At 48.7% G+C, this 23,557-nt stretch overlaps 1 protein-coding gene across 2 annotated transcripts; it reads left to right on the top strand.

Annotated features, from left to right (window-relative positions):
- The first annotated feature begins 224 nt into the window (after positions 1-224).
- trpm4a (transient receptor potential cation channel, subfamily M, member 4a) lies at positions 225-21,830 on the top strand. Of its 2 annotated transcripts, XM_030090281.1 has the most exons (28): positions 225-336; positions 10,595-10,656; positions 10,755-10,932; positions 11,117-11,297; positions 11,366-11,535; positions 11,773-11,950; positions 12,174-12,238; positions 12,463-12,705; positions 12,797-12,899; positions 13,158-13,276; positions 13,360-13,653; positions 13,878-13,979; positions 14,233-14,361; positions 14,456-14,585; positions 16,351-16,496; positions 16,572-16,684; positions 16,776-16,883; positions 16,994-17,040; positions 17,315-17,547; positions 17,730-17,845; positions 18,041-18,173; positions 18,296-18,470; positions 19,103-19,268; positions 19,344-19,525; positions 19,884-20,016; positions 20,273-20,345; positions 20,665-20,758; positions 21,251-21,830. In XM_030090281.1, exons 1-28 carry the CDS (start codon positions 256-258, stop codon positions 21,274-21,276), a joined length of 3,780 nt encoding a protein of 1,259 aa, XP_029946141.1. In that variant the 5' UTR covers positions 225-255; the 3' UTR covers positions 21,277-21,830. The 2 variants fall into 2 exon arrangements, with proteins under 2 accessions (XP_029946141.1, XP_029946140.1); XM_030090280.1 differs by having other exon boundaries at positions 20,665-21,830.
- The last annotated feature ends 1,727 nt before the right edge of the window (positions 21,831-23,557 follow it).

The raw sequence follows: 23,557 nt of genomic DNA, 5'->3' as shown, positions 1-23,557 counted from the left end.
TGCAGTGAGGGAGTGAGGAGCGGCAGGGTGAGGAGCTGCAGTGAGGGAGTGAGGAGCGGCAGGGTGAGAGGGTGAGGAGCTGCAGGGTGAGGGAGTGAGGAGCTGCAGGGTGAGGGAGTGAGGAGCGGCAGGGTGAGGGAGTGAGGAGCCTCAGGGTGAGGGTGTGGCTCCTCTGGAGGATGTGGGAGGAGCTGCAGGAAGCAGCTGAGGACCTGAGCCGGAGCTCTGCCACCAGACGGACGGCTGCAGAGCAGGATGAATGACGGGGAGAAGGAGAGCAATGGAGGAGGAGCAGGAGGAGGAAGAAAGGCCAGCAGCAAGAAGGAGAAAGACCAGGTAGGGTCTGTCTGCCAGGGCGTCCACAGGGAGAGCCGCTGGGAGCAGGGAGGAGGTGGAGGGAGGTGGAGAAGGAGGTGCAGGTCTGTAAAGTCAGATGCTGCTGTTCCAGTTGAGACATGAAGCGCCTCGGGCTCTCTGCAGACTTCTGTCGCTTCGTGTCCTTGTTGTCTCCTGATCTGGAGAAACAGCAGCTCCTGAAGACAGCTGGGCTGTATGTCAGGAGGGACGCGTGTTAGAATTGCTCTGTTTCTGCAGGTGGGAAGCAGAACGTACAGTGGTGTAGTGGAGAGCACTCACAGTGAGGATCCTGGGTTGGAGTCTTTCTGTGTGGAGACTGCATGTTCTCCCTGTGAGCTGGGTGTCTCTGAATGTCCTGAGTGTTTGTCCTGTGATGGACTGCAGGGCGGAGTGAAGTTTGCCCTCCTGTGAAGTTCCCCAGCTCCTTGTCCTGGTTTGTTCTGGGTCTTGAACCCGTGGTGGAAATGCCCTGCAGCCTCTCCTGGGCCTGTTTGGTGTAAATGGAGGGAAGATGGTTTCCAGCTGGGCTCTAAACTGTTTTCATGATAACAAACAGAGCTGTGCCGCAGACCAGCTGAACGCTCCTCTGGAATGTTCTCGCTGCTCTCCCACCAACACATCCTGAAGTCTCTGTTCTCTGACTGTAAAACCTCAACCTGAACCGAGCTGCAGGCGGTGAACGAGGCCAGCGTTCAGTCAGGGCGGAGCTTCAGGTGTGTGTACATCCAGCTCACTGCAGTGACTCTGTTTCCTTCTCACTCACAGAATCACGCTGGTTTATTCATTTTCTCTGTTTACAGACAGATACAGAAGTGAACAAAGAGCTTCAGGTGTGATCTCGGTCCTGATCAGAGTCTGTGTTGGTGTGAATCGCTCATACATGAGTTATGAAAGTATAGAAAGCGTCTCTTTTTCACTCTGTTGCTAAATCAATCCACTCTTTATGTCTCTGTTAGAACTGCCGACTGAAAGCAGAAAGCTGAATACTCCACCTGCTTCATATTTCTCAACATCTGGTCAGGTTTTCGGGATTCACCATCCTGAATGATTCCTCTGTGATGATACACACATGGACTCTATCACTGGATCACAGAGCATCTGCGACGATCTCCATCAGAAAATCTTCAAATTACAGAATGTAACCACTATGCCAACAGTTTAAAAGGAAAGTGAGCTCCCGCTGTGGTCGAACCATTAGCAGAGCTGCCCTGTGAATGAATCACTGCATTAGCATCAGATCAGGACCAGCGGTAGCTCCTTATCACTGTGCTCGCTGTGTTCGGTGCGAAATGATGTTTCTGTGCTTGAACACAATCAGACTATTTACCAGTCCTGCTGAAAATGAAGGGAGGACTCAGTCGCTCTGGAAGGAGGATTATCTTTGTCTCAGTTGGTTCTGAAGGAGAGAGACGTCCATCCCCAGTGTCCATGCTTGTCCGTCCTTGTTTTCACTGCCTGTTTTGTTCCATCATTGATCAGCAGCAGGTTGAAGCTCAGCTTCTTTATTCCACCAAATGTTTTGTGGAGAGCTGAGGTGTTTTTAGCGCCGTCTGATTATTGTGATATCAACATGTGCATCCTTCACCTCAGGAAAGTCTGACTGACCAGCACTCATGCTCTGCATGTTGACATGTTTGACCAATCAGACGGCGTCTTGCTGCATTAGCTCCGCCCACCACATAGAGTGAGAGTGACCTGCCAGTGTTTCCCTTCAGAATAATCCTGGAAAAAAACAAAAGAAAGCCTTCTGCTTCCTAAAACCAACATTTTCTACAGCCCTCAGCATGTTTTTCACAAACTAGATGCTAATGCTATGAGTCAGCTAGCTTATAGTGCGTCACGGCTGATCTTTGTGTTGTGTTACGACCTCCACTTTCACTGGGACAGTCCTCCACTGGACCAGCTGAGCGCTGAGGTGACTTCAGTCAGAGAAACTCAGTTATTCTTCTTTGTTATCCTGTGATCAGGCCGGACTGAGTCCTCTCGGAGGCCTTTTTCTTGCCCCCGGGCTTCATGTTTGACATCGGTAACCTGAAGTCTGAGCTGTTACTGAGTTTGGAAACAGGATCTTAATGGAAACGTTCGCCCATTGTCCTCACTTTGTCCTCTTCTGGAGCCTTAATTCACTTCTGCTGGTGCTGAAGTGGAGTTTGGACAGAAGAGCTGAGGAGCCTGAGGAGCTGTGAAGCCTGACAGCCTGAGTCTGCTGGAGGGTGGAGCTGACGGGCATGTTTCCCTGGAGGCCACAGACGCTTCTGATGGACTCAAATACCATGAAAGAGAGAACACAGCTCAGAGCTGCAGGTGTTTCACTGACAGAGCAGCGTCAGCTCAGCGCTGCAGGGTGAAGAGAGTTTTTAAAAACATGCACACTGGAGGCCATGGCCTGCCGTAAATACAGGCTTCTAGTTATCTGTTCTGCAAATGAAAACACAATTATTATTTAAAAAAAAACATGGGTAACACTTTACTTGAAGCACCTGGTATAACACATTATAAGTAGTTATAAACACTCATAAATGATCCTAATGCTTATAACCCTCTATACAGCATAGGGTTCGGGTTAGGGTTAGGGCCTGATGTTATAAAGCATTGTGATCATTTATGAGTGTTTATAGTTATACAGTGCTATAATGTACTTATAATGTGTTATACAGGGGGGTTTCAAGTAGAGTGTTACCAAAACATGAGACATGACCTTATATGTAAACTTTCCCATAATGCATTCATTATGCGGTTCAGAGTATGATTGATCTGTCCTAATCTGGTGTGATGGTGATAGTTTCAATTTGAAAAGTGTGTGATGGATGTTTGGATAAAAGCAAAACATTAAGAAAGAATGAACAGAACTCCCAGAAAGCCCAGCCTTTGTGTCAGCTGCAGTAGAGCTCGTTGATATCAGCAGATGACCAGTGGAGAATCAATATGATAGAAAATGCTCCCCAAGGCTGTAATGTTGTCGTCTATCTTTGGTTTTGTGTCTCCAGTGATTCAGAAGTGGAGCAGAGTTTTTTTTTTATAAGTGTTTATTTGAAAAAGGTGCAGAGTACACAGTCATAAGCACATTGAAAAATATTTTAAGAAAACTCTGTAGGACAAGCAAACAAACAGAAAAACAACCCCCCCCCCCCCCCCCCCCAAAAAAAAAAAAATCCTTAACCCCAACCCCGTGGCGACAGTGTCCCCCCTTACCTCGGATAGTTCACATGATACCTTGATGACACCATCATCTAAATATTACAGGTTATACATCACATCACAAAACAATTAAAACAAAGAAGGAGGAGCAAGCAGCAAATACATCAGTACAACATCTTTTTCACCTCTGAAATTGCCGTAGACCACATTCGAACAGTCTTTGCCTTCGCCCCACGCATCCTGGAGACAGACTGTTCCATGTAAAGAATGTCCAGACATGACAGCAGCCACTGTGTCAGGCTGAGGGTGTGTGGGGGTTTCCACCGTAGTGCTGACATCTTTTCAGCCGCTGTGAGGACAGCAAACAGGACACGGGATATAGGAGCTGATAGTTCCAATGATGAAGTATCATTTAGAAACAATAATTTTGGACAATAGGGTATATTTTCACCAGTTAGGTCTGACAAGACAGATGATACAAGTTTGCAGAATGCAGCCACCCCCGGACACTCCCAGTACATTTGCAAAAAAGAGCCCATTTGACCCAGTGAACACAGATCACATGTTGGAGAGGGTACAAGTCTCATAAGATGACGTTTCCTTGGGCTGAGGTATAATCTATGTACTAAATTAAAATGTATCAGCCTGTGATTGGGGTTTTTGGATGTGACCTCCAGGTTGTCCCAAACTCTCATCCAATCAATGACTCCATCTGAGAAATCGAGTTCTCGCTCCCAAATCTGGTGAATAGCAAGGGGCTTGCATGATGCTCCTACTAACTGATTATATAATTTGGAAACTAAGCCTCTTGTCCTTGCACCCACATCCACTAATGTATGGAGCTCACGTACGTCCAGAGGTTGCCCCCAAGGGACACCATACGTGCGCATGGAGGACCGAAGTTGTAAGTAAAGAAAAAATGAAAACCCTGGCAGGTTATAGGTTGCCCGTAAGTCTGTAAAGGATCTTAGACCTTTATTGTTACAAATGTCAGACAAAACATGTATACCTTTGTTCCTGGCAATGAGAAAAACCTTCCCAATTAAAAGAGCAAAGTTGTGAAAAACAGGACTGTGAGTGTGTCACTTTAGATGTGAGTGTGTAGCTTTCTCTACCAAAAGCCATACTGAGAGAAGAGAGGACAAAATAGGGCCCAGCTTAGTTTTAGCATGCGTAGAAGACAAACCAGAATGCACCAGGTCTTGCAGGCGATGAGGGGAAGTCAGATTTTCCTCTATTGCCCGCCAGGACACTGAGATATTAGGGTCAAGCCAGATTGGGAATGGACGCAACACATATGGCCAAAAATAAAACTTAAAATTGGGGACAGCTAAACCTCCGTTTTCCCTGCCACGCTGCAGGATAGCAAGTTTTAAGCGGGGACGCTTGCCTTTCCAGATAAACTTTGTTACGAGCCCATGAATCTTGTCCCAATAACCCTTGGGTGGTGAGGGTGGCAGCATACTTGAGAAAAAAATTCACCCTGGGCAAAGCATCCATTTTAACAGTGGAGACACGCGCTTGCTTAGAAAGTGGGAGAAGGGACCATCTATCCATGTCTGTCTCTATTCTATTCAAAATACCCTGAAAGTTCTTGGTGACAACTGAGTGTAAGGAGGCAAAAACATCTATTCCTAGTTATTTAAAGGGGCTGTATCATGCAAAATTCACTTTTTGTATGTTTTAACCTTGTTATATAATTATGTTCTCACCAAAAACACCCCAAAGCATTTTTTCCTTCGTGCCTGCGTGTTTGAGCTTTCCTAGTGTTTGTGCTGCTCAGAGAGTTGATGTCACAATGTGAAGATGGCTCCCTGAGCCCCCACCTCCCGCAGGCCCTTGGCAATCAGCGTTGCCGCTTTTTTCTAACTCTGATTACGTCTGAAAGCCATTTCTAACTATCGCCTGAAAGCAACAATCAAGCAAGAGTCTGAAGAGTCTGTGCTTGGTGAGTTTCTAACAGGAAAAGACGTTTTCTCGTGTCTTTGTGTGTAGAGAAGCTAGAGCTAAAGAGCTAAAGCTAGCTAGCATATTTGTTTTGAAGCGCTGATTGGCTGAAGTTCGCTGTCCGTCAAAGTCCACAGGGGGAGAGGCGGGATTTTCAGTGAAACAGAGCGTTTTCTCTTCCAGGTTTCATAATTAGCCCCAGAAAATCTTTTATTTCACACAAAATTACTTTTCCTTAGCGCCAAAAATAAACTGTTACCATGTTAATGCCATTTCTAGGGTTTGGACTAGCTAAAAAAGCAGGATACAGCCCCTTTAAATGACTTAACCACCGGAATATGTGCAGGCAGAGAAGATGGGTCGAGATACGAATTGAGTGCCATTAATGAGGACTTGGACCAGTTAATTCGACAACCTGACAGACCACTGCACTCCCCAAATGTGCTCAACACGTGTGGTATGAATGTCGGAACCTTATCCATGTACAAAAGAATATCATCAGCAAATAAGGAGATACGGTGGGATGTGTTACAAAACTCTACAGGGGAGATAAGTGGGTGCCGCCTTATGGTTTGGGCAAGTGGCTCCAGTGAAAGAGCAAATAGGAGCGGTGAAATTGGGCAACCTCGTCTCGAGCCCCTTGCAATTTCAAAAGAGGGTGAAATAATATTTGCAGTCATAACCATAGCTGATGGGTTTGAGTAGAGAACCTTAATCATGTTAATGAAAGTCGGACCTAAGCCAAACTGGTCTAGCACCATCCAAAGACACTCCCACTCCAGCCTATCAGAAGCCTTCTCTGCGTCTAGTGATAAGACTGCGCATGAAGAAGAAATTTCCCTGGAGAAATGCAGAACATGAAGCAATCTGCGCATATTATCTGAGGCTTGGCGTTTCTTTATGAACCCGGATTGGTCGTGGTGAACAAGTTAAGTCATGTAAGCGTCGAGACGAGTAGCTAGAGTCTTTGCGTATGTTTTAATATCAGCATTGAGGAGTGACAGTGGTCTATAGCCTCCACACAGAGTGGGATCTTTGTTAGGTTTAGGAAGGACTGTTATAATGGCTGAATTAGCATCTTTATGGAAACAGCCCTCGTCAATGGAAGTATTGATCATATCTAACATGAAGTGGCCTAGAACATCCCAAAAGGTTAAGTAGAACTCGGGAGGTATGCCGTCCCAACCCGGTGATCTCCCCCTTCTCATCTTTTGCACTGCATCTTTCAATTCAGTCAAAGATATCGGATTTTGCAGCAAGCTAGAGTCCTCATCGTCCAGGGAGGGCAGGTCCAAATTCTGTAAGAATGTACTGCATTTATTCCTATCTAAATTAATTTCTGAAGCTTATAGTTCGGAGTAAAATTTACGAAATTCAGCATTAATTATTTTAGGGTCTGAGGTAACATCCGCAGGGTTACTCAGCCTTAAGGCTGGTATGGTTTCAAATTTTTCATCCTGTTTCAATCTAAGTGCTAGGAGATGGCTGGGTCTAGGCCATTAAAATAATAATTATTTCTAGTCTTCTGAATCAAAAATTCAGCTCGCCTCCTGAGAAGAGAATTTAGTTCTATACGTAAACTCCGGCTAGTTTGGTCCCTGGTTTGTGAACAGGATAACTCCTGCTGTTTGACCAATTCTGTGAGATTATCTTCCATTTCATTAATTTTGCCCAACCGCAACCTATTGAGATGGGATGCGAAAGATATTGAAGTGTTCCTAATAAATCCCTTCAACGCGTACCAAAAAATACGGGAGTCGTCAACCGAACCGACATTCTCAGTTACAAATTTATCAAGCTCAGCCCTAAAATATGAGTGGAATCCAGTATCATTCAAAAGGGTTGTATTAAAGCGCCAACGTGGCGCCCTTGAGGGTGTGTTAGCTAGTGTGAGTACAACCAATACGACCGAATGGTCGGATAATGGGCAAGGAGACAATATTGCAGAGTGGATTTCTGAAATATCTGGGGAGATAAATATATGTTCGATATGCGAGTATGCTTTATGCCTGCTCGAGAAAAAACTATATCGTTGTGCTGAGGGGTTAACAACTCTGAAAGTATCCAACTGGTTAAAATCTGATATCAAGCGTGAGAGAAGGGCCGAGGCTGATTATTGGGCATGAGAATTCTGTTCATGAGGATGCGAGCGGTCTAAGTCAGGGTCCAAAACTGCGTTCATGTCACCAAAAATCTTGCAACTCACACAGTATCTCTGACAGGTGCTGGAAAAAGTCTTTATCAAAAGGATTAGAGGTGTAAACTGACAAGAATGCTAGCCGTCGTCCGGCAATTATGGTTTTGACCAGAGAGACCCTCCCCTCAGAGCTGCCATATTTCTCTAAAATATTAATGGACGGGGAGCGTTTAGCCACAATAAGAGACCCACGAGATTTAGAATCGTATGAGGCTGACGCCAATAAACAGTAGTGTTTATTGGCAAAACGATGCACATCGGCTGTCTGAAGATGTGACTCTGTAACAAAAGCAGTGTCAACTCTCTTTCTGTGAAAGTAATGTCAGCATGCTGCACGCTTGGCCGATTATTTAAACCATCCACATTCCAGCTGGCTAGTTGTAACTTTGTCATAGTGAATGAGTACGAGGCTGTGAAAGTGGAAAAGTGGAAAGAAGTAAGTCTACCCTCTCTCTACAGATGAACAACCCGAGAAAACCAAGGCAAGTAATCAAAGTATCAGTATTGTAAAAAAAATAAAAATAATTAAATCCCCATACATTGTCGCCAAAAAGATAAACACCCAAAAACGACATCAAGGAACGCATGGCATATAAAACAAAAACAAAATAAATCCCCAAAGAAGAAGTATAGACACCTGGCACTGAGAAAGCAGGCTATCAAACAAACGCCTCTCCCCCTTCTTGGAACCGTAGCAGTGCCTAAACAGGCACTTTAAATACCTAACCCATGACGTTAATAAGAATAAACATTTCACTCTGACATAAAATTGTCGGGACTCTTAGGTCATTTTGACAAAAATCAATAACTTCTATAAAGTTCTCATTTACTGTATGCTATGACCAAATAATAGAAGAAGAAAATAAGCAAGTTGTCTAGTTATGGAGTCGGAGCAAATCAGCGGAGCACTTTCAGACATTCCCCGACCGGGCTGCGTCTGCTCGTTAAGAAAATCCTCTGCCTCGCTGTGGAAGTGGAGCAGAGTTTTGACTTTATTGCTTTCTGTCATTTTTCTTGATTTTTTTTTTCTTTTCTCACTTCTGACTTGAGTTGTCAGCAGTTCTGTTTAGAGTGAAGTGATGAAGTGAAATACGATCAACACGGTCCGATGTGGTCCAATATATGAAATGAAAGAAGCTGAAGTAGCATTGGCATTAAAGATAATTATCTCACATACATTATTGATTCTTTTTCCTGGGCGGCCACATTAAGGCGCTTCGGGGAACGGATGGCCAGAAACCCACAGCGGTGACGTCAGCTGTGGGATTCAAACCAGCAAACTCCCAGTCCCAGGTCCACTTCTCCAAGCTGTGTCTCCTCCTCGGGACAGATGAGTGACAGCGTGGACGCTGCGAAGGGCTTTCAGGCTTTCACACCATTCTCTCTCCGTCTGTTGCTCAAGTCATCCCGTTTCTTGGATCAGCGATGGTTTTCTCGCCGGTGCAGTGCATCCTGGGAGTTGAGAGGGCAGGTTGATCCAGTCTCCTGACAAATACTGGATCCTGTCTCAGATTAACCCACTTGATCTTGTCACAACAGCTGTTGTGCGTAGATGTGGAGGCATGTCGGGCTTTGTGCTCAGTGTGTCAACAGATGCAGAGAGCTGGTGCTCAGCTTGTTCGACAGCAGCTGAGAGAGAAACAGGTGAGCAGGTAAACCGGTGAGCAGGTAAACCGGTGAGCAGGCCTGGACTCGTCTGCAGCTTCCCTCCTCCTCCACATTCTTCTCATTCTCTGCTCGGCTCTTATGCGAGGCTTCAGCAGCTCCGAACTTCAAACCAGCAGCTCTTTGAACTTCTGCCGCTTCTCAGCGTCTTATTAACGGCGCAATCCGACACTGGCTCTCACACACACACACACACACACACACACACACTGACACTGACGTGCCGTGTAAACACAGCGAGCTGCAGCAGACTGGGCGGCCTGCTGGACCTGAGCGGGTGACACCGAGCTGCGAGAGGACAGAACAAACAGACTTCAGTCAGCGCGTGACTTCTCCAGATGCAGGAAGTCGTCTGTGGCCTGTGTGAGTTCCCCTGGTCCGCTGGGGAAGCCTTATGATGCAGCGCTCACAGCTCTGACGAAAACCAGTCTTTCTGGAGTTTATTCAGAATACAGGAGTCATACAGACAGACGGTTTCCCTGTCCACAGCTTTTCACAAGCTGGACGTCTTATCAGAATATTTCCCAGACCTGAATCTCAAAACAACATGGGCCTTGTAGGTTATTCAAAACCAGTGCTTCATGAAGCTGCCTGCTAGTCACAGCGGCCCTGAGTGCATTTGACCCTAATCTTAGTACTAAAGGAAAAGTAGAGTTCAACTCTGAAAAGAAAGAACAGAAGAGCACTAACGTTTCATGATAACCTAACAGGTGCATCCAGAGTGATCCCTCACACTGCGTGGCCACTAGAGGTCAGCACACCGACACAACAAGCCTTCACACGGTTCATTTCATTTCAGTTCCAAACTAACATGAAGATGTTAAAAAGCCTCTCAGCACGTGAAAGGTGGAACAGTTCTGATTCCCAACCGGTGGATGATCAGGTTATGAGAAGTCATGTCGATGATCAAGACACTTCTGCTTCAAACTTCTCAGAATCTTATAAATACTGCCATGTTTTTATTTATTTATTTTAATGAAAAAAATCCCCTGTAGCTATAATTACACTTTTGATTGCATGCAACTCATGGGGTAATGATGGGGTTATATTGTCTGCGTAAGATGTGAAATTGTTGGTTGATGGTCGTGTTTGGCTAGACATTACAGAAAAGGAGTGTTTCTCGGGTCAGTTTTACACTTTAAATCAGATTTTATTATATTCTGATCGGCCTAAAATAGCATGTTTGAAACAGTATTAGAATGAATCCTATAATATAGGGCTTACAGTTGCAAGGCCTTCACCGCTGTACCGTTCAGCTGTAATGACTTCCTCCACGTCTTCTCATCACAGAGCTGGGTTCCAAAGATCATCAAGAAGCGGGTGTGCACCTCGTTTGTCGAAGACTCTTTCAGGTAAGGGTCCGTGGTCTCCTGCTGTTCCAGTCCACGTCAGGGTCCTGACTGTACCCATTCTGAGCTGTAAGCCGGAGAGTCTGTGTCTTGTGCCTCAGTAATGGAGCTCTGTGTCAGTGCGGCGGCGTGAGGGATCTGCACGACTCGGTGGCGATGGCCGACTGCTTCGGGGCGGCGATCGTCATGCGGTGGGACAGCAGGCAGCACTCGTCCGAGAGTCCCACCGACGCCTTCGGAGAGCTGGAGTTCGCCGGAGCGGGACGCAGACACAGCCACGTGAGCATCGACTGCCTGCTGCCTCGGCTCTGCTTCAGTTTCCCAGCTGTAAAGCTGTTTACAGCCGTGTTCTGCAGTAGAGATGGAGTCACCTGACAATAAGGCAGTGTTCAGTGCTCTCAGGTTCTGTCTGATTCTCACCGCAGCGCCGCTTCAGTCTGGGTTTTCTCTCTGTGGTTTGTAGTTTCTGCGACTGTCATGTGACACACCACCTCAGATTGTCTACACCCTGATGACGGCTCACTGGGGGCTGCCCTCCCCCAATCTGGTGGTGTCGGTGGTGGGCGGAGACGGTCACGAGAAGATCAAACCCTGGGTGAGAGACGTCCTGAGGAACGGCCTGGTGAGGGCTGCTCAGAGCACAGGTGAGGGCTGCTGGGTAAATCCCTGCGACTGTACCTGTGCTGTGTAACCTCATCTCACCTCCGTCCAGGGGCCTGGATCCTGACGGGGGGTCTGAGGGAGGGCGTGGCCCGCTGTGTGGGGGAGGCTGTGAGGGACCACAGCGCTGCAGCTCCAGCCTCCTCTCAGAAGAAAGTCATCGCAGTGGGACTGGCGCCCTGGGGTCTGGTTCACAACAGGCAGCAGCTCGTCAACCCGCAGGTACTCACGGAACAGGTCCTCCCCGGTCCTCTCAGGTCCTCTCAGGACCCGACAGGTCCTCTCAGGTCCTCTTAGGTCCTCTCAGGACCCAACAGGTCCTCTCAGGTCCTCTCAGGTCCTCTCAGGACCCGACAGGTCCTCTCAGGTCCTCTCAGGTCCTCTCAGGACCCGACAGGTCCTCTCAGGTCCTGCCCGGTTCCCGTGGTCGCTGTCTGACGGTGTGCTGTGTGTCTGCAGGGCAGCTTCCCCGCTCGGTACTATGTTCAGAACACGACTCGTGACTCCTGCTGCCTGGACAACAACTGCCAGGCTTTCCTCCTGGTGGATGATGGGAGTGTGGGCCGGCGCGGCGGGGAGACGGTGTTTCGTGCCAACCTGGAGGACTACATCTCCCATCAGCGCACGGGCATCTGGGGTGAGAGTCCTGCTGGTTTCTAGACCACGGCTTCCCCCCGTCACCACCGAGGTCTCTGAGCTGAGGGACGCTTCAGTGTCTCCAACGCACAAAACGTTTCCAAAAATGCTGTTTTCCATTGTTCTTTATAAAATAGAATTCATGTTAGTTCAACACAAGCAGTGAAAGTAAATGACTTTAACCTTTAACAAGTTGTGTCTTGTTCTAACTTCTACTCCAACAGGAAGTGGCAGTATTGAAATCCCGGTGCTCTGCATGCTCATCTCGGGAGACTCCAGCATGCTGGAGGTACGAATGTCTGCGTCCTGAACACACACAGCCATCAGAGTCATGGAGCGGTCGGCAGCACTCCTCAGGAAACGAGGGCTTCTTTCTAGAGTCTGAAAATGTGTTCTCTGTCCTGCCAGCTGAGCCTCAAGTCCTCCCACTGAGCTGATGTTTGTCTCATTTTGTGTGTGTGTGTGTGTGTGTGTGTGTGTGTGTGTGTGTGTGTGTGTGTGTGTGTGTGTCAGAGAGTGGACGTGTCCCTGAGGAAAGCCACGCCCTGGCTGGTCCTGGCCGGTTCCGGTCCTGCAGCAGATCTTATCAGTGAGCTGCTGCACAAACTGCCCCCGGTCCCCCTCAGCCCCGCCTCCACCGCCTCGGAGGGGGGCGAGAGCGCCGAGGGGCCCAGCCCGGAGCTGCGGGACTGGGTCCGGGACAGGGTGCGGAGACACCTGCCGGCCGAGGGCGAGCTGGAGAAGCAGGTGGACCGAGTGAGTCCCACACAGACCGGTTCAGGCTGCATGCTCCGGAGACTCGTGAAGGCTGCTGAGGTCCCAGCTGACCTCTGCCCTCTCTCTGCAGGCTGTGAGCATTTACCAGAACAGAGACCTCATCACGGTTTTCCACGGGGAGCAGGACGGCTCCGACGACTTCGACACCGTTCTCCTCAAAGCTCTGGTTCGAGGTGAGGAGGAGTCCGGCTCTCGTTCTCTACCTGTCCCCCAGAACCAAGCACTTCAGACATCTGGACCTGAAGAGATCCGATGACCTGAAGGGGGAGAACAGGATGGACGGTTCCAATGAAACCTTCTCCTAAAGCCAAAACGGGAAGCCTGCTCCTGTCAGAAAGCCACTCATCCACAGGGAGAACATGCAAACCACACACTCTGTCTTCTGTCAGAGTGAGGACTGACGTGCTGTCCGTCTCTGTCTCTGTGTCCAGCCAGTAAGCGCCTGGGCGGGGAAGCCTGCGAGTGCACGGAGGAGCTGAAGCTGGCCGTGGCCTGGAACCGGGTGGACATCGCCAAGGCCGAGCTCTTCAACGGAGACATCCAGTGGAAGGTCGGCGCCTCGGGGAGGGACAAACAGAGCAAGACAGTGTCTGTTTCCACCGGTCAGCTGTAAGCCGTGGGGTGTGTTTCCAGTACGACGACCTGGAGGACTCCATGACGGACGCTCTGGTCAACGACAAGCCGCAGTTCGTGCGTCTCTTCTGTGAGAACGGCCTGAACATCCTGGACTACCTGACGTACCAGCGCCTGGAGAGCCTGTACCGCTCGGTGTCCGACACCTCGCTGGCCTTCACCCTGCTGCAGCGCCGCCTCGGCGAGCGCCAGGCGCTGGCCGGCTCCCTGCCCAACGTGGACGCCGCCTCCACGGGTCTGCTGAAGACGCCCCAGAGCGAGCCGGCCTTGGCCATGGAGCTCAGCCTGTTCGAGGTGAGCTGGAGACCTGGGGGTACTGAGCAGTACCGACGCTGGGGGTACTGCAGTATCAAGACTGCAGCTGTTGGGTAAAATTCATCCTCAAACACACGGCTAGCCTGATGGTTGAGTCCAGAGTGAGTCCAGCCAGGATTCAGTCCAGACTGAATCTGCGGTTTCATCCGGTGCAGACCTGGTTACAGTAGCTTCAGGATTTCGATGTGGTTGCTGTGCTCCAGGTCTCCCGCCTGCTCTGGGACCTCCTGGGGGACGTCTGCCAGCCCTTCTACTTCGGGCCCCTGGGCCTGGACCCCAGCACGAGCACCAGGAAGGCTCTGAGGGTCAGTGAGTCCTCCAGCCTGCTCATGCTGCACAAGCATGAGGAAGCTTAGTGAAATAAACAAACGAGATATGAACTTTAACAAAGATTTATTGTTTGAGTAACAATTATTGAACTGATGAGAAACAAAATGAAAAGTTAAAGACTCCAGCTTTGACAGTGTCCTCAGTCTGCTGCTGTTGGCGATCAGATGGATCCTCTGGGAGGGTCAGAGGTCGTCAGAGGTGAACTCTGGTGCGTCTCTGTCCTCCCAGTACGTCAACAAGCTGCTGATGGGGGAGTGTGTGTACCGGGCCCAGCGCTGCCTGTCGCCCTGGGCCGCCCTCTTCATCTGGGCCGTGCTGCAGAACCGCAGTGAGATGGCCACGTACTTCTGGGAGATGGTGCGTCGGTGTCGGCATGCCGAGTCAGCGCCCGGCCGGCCAGCTGGACTGACCTGTGTGTGTGTGTGTGTGTGTGTGTGTGTGTGTGTGTCAGGCCGGGGAGTCTGTGCTCAGCGCTCTGGGGGGCTGTAAGATGCTGAGGGAGCTTTCTAAGCTGGAGAGTGAGACGGAGACCAAGCTGGCCATGAAGGAGCTGGCCCAGAAGTTTGAAGACTTGGCTCACGGTGAGACTCGGTTCCTCTCAAGGTTCTAAATGCCTTTATTTCATCTGGTTCTTGTTCTTTACACACTGCAGCTACTGAAACTCTTAGAACACTATTCCACGTACTGATGCTCCTCTGAGTTTGGTGCATCTTACTATGATGAAGATGAAAACTGTGTGCTGGCAGAATAGAATAGAAAACATTTCTAAACACTGCTAATAACAAAGTCTCAATAATCCTGAAGTAACTCAGTGCCCCTGAAGGCAACATGAAAAACTCAGCTGTAGTCAGGTTAGCTTTAGCCTGAATACATGAAGGAAGATTAGCTGACTTTCACAGCTGTTGTCTGGATGTGTTTTATCGCCATTCAAACAATAATAGAGCATCTTCCCCCTCTAACATCCAGATTATAGAGCATCTTCCTCCTCTAACATCCAGATTATAGAGCATCTTCCTCCTCTAACATCCAGATTATAGAGCATCTTCCCCCTCTAACATCCAGATTATAGAACATCTTCCTCCTCTGACATCCAGATTATAGAGCATCTTCCCCATCTAACATCCAGATTATAGAGCATCTTCCTCCTCTGACATCCAGATTATAGAGCATCTTCCTCCTCTAACATCCAGATTATAGAGCATCTTCCCCCAACATCCAGATTATAGAGCATCTTCCCCATCTAACATCCAGATTATAGAGCATCTTCCTCCTCTGACATCCAGATTATAGAGCATCTTCCCCCAACATCCAGATTATAGAGCATCTTCCCCATCTAACATCCAGATTATAGAGCATCTTCCTCCTCTGACATCCAGATTATAGAGCATCTTCCTCCTCTAACATCCAGATTATAGAGCATCTTCCCCCAACATCCAGATTATAGAGCATCTTCCCCGTCTAACATCCAGATTATAGAGCATCTTCCCCCTCTAACATCCAGATTATATAGCATCTTCCTCCTCTAACATCCAGATTATAGAGCATCTCCCCCCAACATCCGGATTATAGAGCATCTTCCCCATCTAACATCCAGATTATAGAGCATCTTCCTCCTCTAACATCCAGATTATAGAGCATCTCCCCCCAACATCCAGATTATAGAGCATCTTCCCCATCTAACATCCAGATTATATAGCATCTTCCTCCTCGAACATCCAGATTACAGAGCATCTCCCCCCTAACATCCAGATTATAGAGCATCTTCCCCATCTAACATCCAGATTATAGAGCATCTCCCCCCTAACATCCAGATTATAGAGCGTCTACCCCGTCTAACATCCAGATTATACAGCATCTTCCTCCTCTAACATCCAGATTATAGAGCATCTCCCCCCTAGCATCCAGATTATAGAGCATCTTCCCCGTTTAACATCCAGATTATAGAGCATCTCCCCCCTTAACATCCAGATTATAGAGCATCTTCCTCCTCTAACATCCAGATTATAGAGCATCTCCCCCCTAACATCCAGATTATAGAGCATCTTCCCCATCTAACATCCAGATTATATAGCATCTTCCTCCTCTAACATCCAGATTACAGAGCATCTTCCTTCAAACGGATGTAATTTAATCTGAATTTATCACGTGTCAGTGGACAGACTGAGTCATTGCATCACAGAAACACAAAAATGTTCATGCTACTCGATAAAGTATTGAGAGAGACGGTTATAACTGCTCTGTTCTAACAATAATATAATCATGTTTAAATGCAGTCTGAGCAGTAGCAGCTGGACATGGTGTGTTGTCGTGGTGTGTCATGGTTGTCCACTGTGGGTAAATGTCCAGACGTGTTCGGTGAGTGTTACCAGAACACGGAGAGCCGCTCCTTCATGCTGCTCATCAGGAAGTCTGTGGTGTGGGGCGGAGCCACCTGCCTCCAGATGTCCACCGCCGCTGACGCCCGGCTGTTCTTCAGCCACGACGGGGTCCAGGTAGACCGGAGCTGCTCTCAGACGCTCCGCAGGGGGTCAGGAAGCTCCGTTCACCCTCCATGCTCTCTGTTGCAGTCTCTGCTGTCTCAGATCTGGTGGGGCGACATGGAGCGCAGCACGGCGGTCTGGAAGCTGGTGCTCACCTTCTTCCTGCCCCCCCTCCTCTACACTGACCTCATCGACTTCAGGTCGGTGCTGCCTTCAGTTATTTGATCCAGGAGCTGCAGTTCTGGGCTGAGAAGCTTCCAGAGTTTGTGAGCTGCCTGTTCGTCTTTGCAGGGAGCAGGAGGAGGAGGTGAAGTCTGTGATGGCTCCTCACATCGGAGACACCGACAGTCTGGACGGGAACGACGGCACGGTGTTCTCTCTGGCAGACATCATACAGAGGTCAGCACACACACACACACACACACACACACACACAAGAGGACTTGGGTTGACTGAGCTTTTTCCCCTGATTTCTAACGAATGGCTGATTTTTTTGGGGTTGATTACAGTGAAGAAGACGCAGAGGAGTTCAGGGCTCTGAAAGAAAAGAAGGAAGGTGGGTTTGAGTCTGTGGGATCATCTGGGAGGATTTAGCAGAACCGATGTTCAGAGTGTTGAAAATAAATGAAGAACGGCCTGTTTATTCATGGGATTCAGTCGTTAAATAGCTCTTTTCTCTGTGTGGGAGAGATGTGCAGGAATATCAGGTCATGAACTGAAGCACCACGCATGAGTCTGTCTGGAACCTGGCAGCCGCTTCAGCGAGACAGCAGCTCTGCAGCTCTCACAGTGTCCTTGTGGTGGGAGTACTGAGTGTTCCTCCCCCCCAGGTGCCTCCCGGTCTCCGTCCAGGAGACCCTTCCTGGTGCACCGCTGGAGGCAGTTCTGGTTCGCGCCCGTCACCTCCTTCCTGGGGAACGTGCTGATGTACCACCTCTTCCTCTGCCTCTTCGCTTACGTCCTGCTGGTGGACTTCAAGCCGCCGCCCCCCGACGGACCCTCCGTGGCCGAGTTCGTGCTCTACTTCTGGGTCTTCACCTTAGTGTGTGAAGAGATCCGGCAGGTCGGTTCAACCACGAGCCTCTAAATATCAGTGATCGGATCGTTTCTCTGAGCCGCTGATTTATAATCAAAGAGGCAGAAAAATCTAAAAAATCTTCTCCTGTTCTTCTTCGTGTTATCGTCTTGATCATGCTGTGGTGTTTAATGTCTCCTCTGACCTGCAGACTGTCTTCTCACCCTCAGACCTTCTTTGTGGGCAGCTCGTTTGTCACTCAGAGGATGAAGAACTACATCCAGGATGTGTGGAACAAGTGCGACCTGACCGCCATTTGCCTCTTCATGCTGGCCCTGTGCTGCAGGTCAGCCTGGTTCTCAGACATTCACCGACAGAACTACATTTCTCACAGGTCACAATCTGTTGAGCATTTAAAGGATCTCCGGTTGTAGTTTCACAGTTTTGACCTCAGACTCGGAGCTCCATGTTTTTGAAATGAATAATTCATTAAGAAACATAAAACAAACAGCTGATTCTCACTGACTGGCTGGTTTCCCAGGATGTTTCCGTGGTCCTATGATTTCGGCCGCTGCCTGATGTCCATCGACTTCATGGTCTTCACTCTCCGTCTCATCCACATCTTCGCGATCCACCGACAGCTCGGACCCAAGATCATCATCGTGGGCAAAATGGTGAGTGGGTCCGTTGACCCCTCTGATCTGCACCCGGATCCAGGACCGGGTCAGCCCCGGAGCTCAGATCAGATGTGGTCTGCAGTTTTCTTCTCAGCACATGCCCGCTGTGTGTCCTGCAGGTGAAAGACGTCTTCTTCTTCCTGTTCTTCCTGGCCGTGTGGCTCCTGGCTCACGGAGTGGCCAACCAGGCCCTGCTCTACTCCTACGACTCGCGGCCCAACTGGATCTTCCGCAGAGTGTTCTACCGACCGTACCTGCACATTTTCGGACAAATCCCCATCGATGAAATGGACAGTGAGTGGAGCAGCCATTACATTATGACCACTGAGGAAGGGTGGTGGAAATCAGGCTACGAAAAGCGTGAAAGGTGCAGAGCAACAACAGATTGACTCATTCAGTGGTCCAGTTACCCCACCCCCCCCCACCCCCACCCCCGCCTCCACCTCCACCCACACACACCCACTTCACAGCCTGTCTAAAGCTGCCAGCTTTCTATCTGCCAGACATCACAGTAAACCTTCAGATTTCTAGAGGAGGGATGACTTTTTCCCAGTGAACGAGGGACCTGCACAATATTAGAGTGTATCAGGAAAATATCAGCATCTCCTGTATCTTCATAGTTTCACAAGAACCCCCGACACACCTCCCGAGAATATCACAAGACAGTGTTGGGAACAGCTGTTGGCCTCGATCAGCAATAAAAAGCTCATTAGAGACTTTTCATTTGAAATCCAGAAGGTCAACTCTCACTAAAGCGTATTTTAAAATAAGAAATCATTGCTTGGCTTTAGAGCAAAACCAGTTGCTTCTAAGAAATATGATTCAGTGAAATCAGTTTAACAGATTTTTATCTCAAAAGTTAATTAGGAAGAGGCTAGTTGCACCTGTGACGCCAGGTGTGTGTCTCTCCTCTGCGTTTCCTGCAGTTGATAAGATGGAAAAGGAGAAGTGCACCACCAACACGACCCTGATCGACGGCGGGGCGGAGCCGTGCCTGAGCACCTACGCCAACTGGCTGGTGGTCATCCTGCTGGTCGTCTACCTGCTCTTCACCAACATCGTGCTGGTCAACATGCTCATCGCCATGTTCAGGTGACGCTGGGCTCCGGGGCGGCGGCGGCGGCGGCGGCTCGGCGCTCCGTCCTGACTTGGCTTCCCCGTCCGCAGCTATACCTTCTCCAAGGTGCAGGAGCGCAGCGACACCTACTGGAAGTTCCAGCGCTACAACCTGATCGTGGAGTACCACTCCAGGCCCTTCCTGCCGCCGCCCTTCATCATCATCTCCCACATCCACCTCTTAATCAAGAGATACATCCGCCGGATCCCCTCGGTGAAGAGCCAACACTTCGGTGAGTGGTGGGCTTAGCGGGAAGAGCCTGGAGGGAAGGGATGTTTTTTATGAAGATAAAAGTTGTAATTTGACACCAGCCTCATTTTTTAGTAAGTTTGTGACTAACCTGAAAATCTGTGATGACAAAATGAAGGTAATCTGGCATGTTGAGTCGAGATATTTAGCTTGAAAGGTGATGAGATACGCAGATGACTTCATTGTTTGATGTTTACGATGGAGGATTTCTCTAAAAACTCATCTTAAATTCGCATTTTGGAGGATTTTTTTATTTTTCATTTTCCATTGCTGTAGCAACAGTCCCATTTCACAGTCTTCACAGAAATCCCTGTCCCGGCTCTGATCCGGTCTGTCCACAGCTCTGGACCTGCGGGGCAGGAAGGCCAGCAGACTCAACACATGGGAGGCCATCCAGAAGGAGACGCTGCTGTCTGCTCAGAACAAGAGGCAGAGGGAGAGCGACACGGCGCGCCTCAAACGCACCTCCGTCAAGTCAGCGCTGCGAACACACACCTCAGTGCAGTGCAGATTTCATGGTTCATGGCCAGGTTCATGAGTACAGCACCATTCATACACAAAGTGCCTCACAAAGAGAAAGAAACATGAAATCACCTTGAAATCATAGAAACAAAACAGAACACCCAAAAAACAAAAGAGCAATTTAAAGTGTGTTAAAGTGTGTGTGTGTGTGTGTGTGTGTGTGTGTGTGTGTGTGTGTGTGTGTGTGTGTGTGCGTGCGTGTGTGCAGGGTGGACAGCGTGCTAAAACAGATGGCAGAGATCCGGGATCATGACCGAAGGCTGCGGCTGCTGGAGGCGGAGGTCAGCATGTGCAACGTTCACACTGTGGTCCTCAGTGTTTGATTAATGAAAACACACACACACACACACACACACACACACAGAGACACACACACACGCACGTTCATGTTCTGCTTTAGAGTTCACACAGAGAAAGATCCAAACTCTGTTTATCTGACTGGTCCACTCACTGCTTGTAAGGGCAGATTAGTGTGTGTGTGTGTGTGTGTGTGTGTGTGTGTGTGTGTGTGTGTGTGTGTGTGTCCATGCTGTGTCTGGTTTCGGTGCAGCTGTCCGCCCTGCCTGCTCAGCACTTGCTTGCTTGCTGCCTGTTTTCCAGCTGGAGTTCTGCTGCAGCGCCCTCTCCTGGATGGCAGATGCTCTGACTCAGAGTGAAGTGATCCGAGCAGAGCGGCCTGCTCCGCTCCTCCGAGGTGAACACACTCCACACACTCCACACACTCCACACACTCCTGCATGCATTCACAGTCAGCCTGTCAGACCCCACCGAGGGCTAAAATCCCAACGCGTCTTTCATTACACAGCTGCTTTGAAGCACAGTTGAATTTTCTGTACAAATAGAGGAGACTAACCTGTAAAACTCTGAGTAAACCTCCAGAAACCTGTCGTCTTCAGGTCAACATGAGCTCTTTTCAAACCTTAATGTGTCGTGACTTTACTTTTCTACAGTATAATTATGTAAACGGATTCACGTTGTGATGTTGCTTTAGGATAAAGCAGCGCAGGTCAGTAGGAGCCAGAGAGTTAAAGGGAGTAAGAATGACCTCCAGACTGGACTCAGTCCTCCTGCAGTCAGCGCAGCTGGGTTCTCCTCAGATTATCGCTGGCAGATGGGTTCTGTTAAACACAGCAGTGTTGAGGTGTTTCTGTTCTGCTCTCATTCTTCTTTCTGTCGTCTGTTACAGATCTGACTCCTCTGTCTCCAAGTTGACTCCTGGAACACACACACACACACACACACACACACACACACACACACACACACACACACACACACACACACACACACACACACACACACACACGTGTAAAATTCTCTGACCGTGGGATCAAGCGTGTAGTGGTTAGTACTCTGGCTGCACAGTAAAAGTGTCCCGGTTTGATTCTGGGTTGATGACTGTGGTTGAACCTTGGACGTCAGAGAGATGGAACCACATGGAGATCTTTCATTCAGACGCAGCTGAACGTATCGGAGGAAATGTTGTGATTTCATGCTGCGTAGTTTCAGGATTTGAAGCAGAATTAAATGAGGGTTAAAAAGACTGTGACACTCTTCTGATGTGAGAATGGCGATTTCAGGATGTTTTACTGCATGTGTACAGAAAACAAACAGCACTCTGTGTTGTCTTTTATGTCTAACATATATTCACATCTATAGGCCACTCATTAAAAACACAGCACAGTGTTATCTCAGAGCATTTCAAAGTAAAACTTCCTTTTTACACATATAAAACATGTTAGTGACTTAAACTCTTTCTCTCTTAACTTGTGTCGGAGTCTCACTGGATTTCTGTTGTGTGTCGCTCTCTGTCTCTTTAATAACGTGTTTGAAACGCTGCTGACTGCAGAGGACGTGATTGAGGAGGAGCACTGCGCTCTGCTCTCACTGCCTTCATAGTTTATTGTTTTAAGGTAAATCAGGCGAACTGGAACGAAAAGACGCCTTAAAGAAGCTTCCATGTCAACGTGAAGCATCACGGTTTCATGATGGACCACGTTTGCTGCCGACCAATCGGCCGTTAATTTGAAAGAGATGCAGAAGATAAAGTCCAGAAGCGTCTCCCTGATGAGTCTGCAGATGGTTTCCACAGACTGACCCGACAGAACCGGTTCAAGAAAAGACGACGGCCGCTTTCTCAGGGAGGGAAAACCTGCACAGAGCTGCACTGTGTGTGTGTGTGTGTGTGTGTGTGTGTGTGTGTGTGTGTGTGTGTGTGTGTGTGTGTGTCTCCTTGCTTTGCTGTTGGATGTGTTTAGAAGATGAGTTGTATTTCCTCTGCTGCTGTAAATAAACTCGTACCTCTTCAGTAAAAGCTGCACAGCTCGTCTCACTTTGCATGAAAAGCCATTAGACAGGCCCGCGTTAGATTATTGATCCCTAAAGTGGCCTGAAGAGTCTATAAAACCACAGCTCACTTTATTATCATAGAACCTTCTGTTATCTTCAGTCTGATCAAAACATGAGCTGAAGATGAAGTTCCCTCAAACATCTGTTCAGAACCGGGATAGCTCCATGCAGTCATGCTCTAATGGAAGTTAAAACCCAACAAAATCAATACCTGTTAGTCCAGTGAGGGAATTCAGTGAGCTTTTAATTAAATATTAAAAGCAGCAGTTGGATTTTGTCTGTCTGGTGAATAAAATGGTTGAAACGGAGGTCGTCTCCGCGTCTCTGTGCCCGGACAGCTGAGGGCCAGCCAGGTTCACCCTGACCCAGGTGTCACTGCTCACATGAGGACGAAAAAAGAGTTTTCCTGTCAGCAGGAAAAGGAAATAGTTACACGGATAACCTCATTAAAACATACATTTATCTACGGAGAGAAACCTCTATAAAAATATCAAGATGTTACGGTGAGAATCAATACAACAACAGATGTACATATTGATGGAGATGTCCATCTATTACTACTGAAATGCACATTTTTGATCAGTCCTATAGAGCTGTAGCGCAGACTCATCATAACACACACACACACACACACACACACAGACGGCCCTCCTTGGGTAACTGTATCGTGGAAAGTGATTTCCCTCTTTAGACTGTCCTTACATGGAGACAGCTCGGGGTGAAACTGGCACTGGCGAGGGGAAAGTGAATCCTGCGGCGGAATGTCAGCTCCGGCTTGATGAATGGCTGCACGAAGTGCACTTGCTGTCAACTCTTTACCTCACAACACCCTGCCTGCCACTGAAATAGCCCCCATTCCTTCAGTTTTGCCCCCCTGCCAGACACGCCGGGGTTAAGTGAGGTCGCGTGTTAATGTCTGCACTTTTACAGTTTCGCGGCGTCTTCAGACTCTAGCGGAGCGGCTGTCGGGCGTGCCCGAGCCGGTCTTCGACCGAGCGCTGGAGGGATTCCGCAGAAATGGACGCGTGGCTGCAGTCGACTTAATGGGTCAAGTGGGTCAAAGCAGGCAGACTCATGGTCCAAACTGAGAGAGAGGAGATGCCTGTGGCATGTCTCAGCTCTTCTCCACTTTCAGCCACTTTGC

This window comes from Salarias fasciatus, chromosome 4, assembly GCF_902148845.1.
Source record: "Salarias fasciatus chromosome 4, fSalaFa1.1, whole genome shotgun sequence".
NCBI lineage: Eukaryota > Metazoa > Chordata > Actinopteri > Blenniiformes > Blenniidae > Salarias > Salarias fasciatus.
The sequence above is the reverse complement of the archived record's forward strand: the minus strand, read 5'-3'. Positions and strand labels throughout refer to the sequence as shown.

Coding starts and splice junctions, on each gene's coding strand:
- trpm4a (XM_030090280.1), top strand. CDS start 256: ATGAATGACGGGGAGAAGGAGAGCAATGGAGGAGGAGCAGGAGGAGGA. Junction 12,239..12,462: donor GAGACTCCAGCATGCTGGAG/GTACGAATGTCT, acceptor TGTGTGTGTCAG/AGAGTGGACGTGTCCCTGAG. Junction 13,277..13,359: donor ACGGAGACATCCAGTGGAAG/GTCGGCGCCTCG, acceptor GTGTGTTTCCAG/TACGACGACCTGGAGGACTC.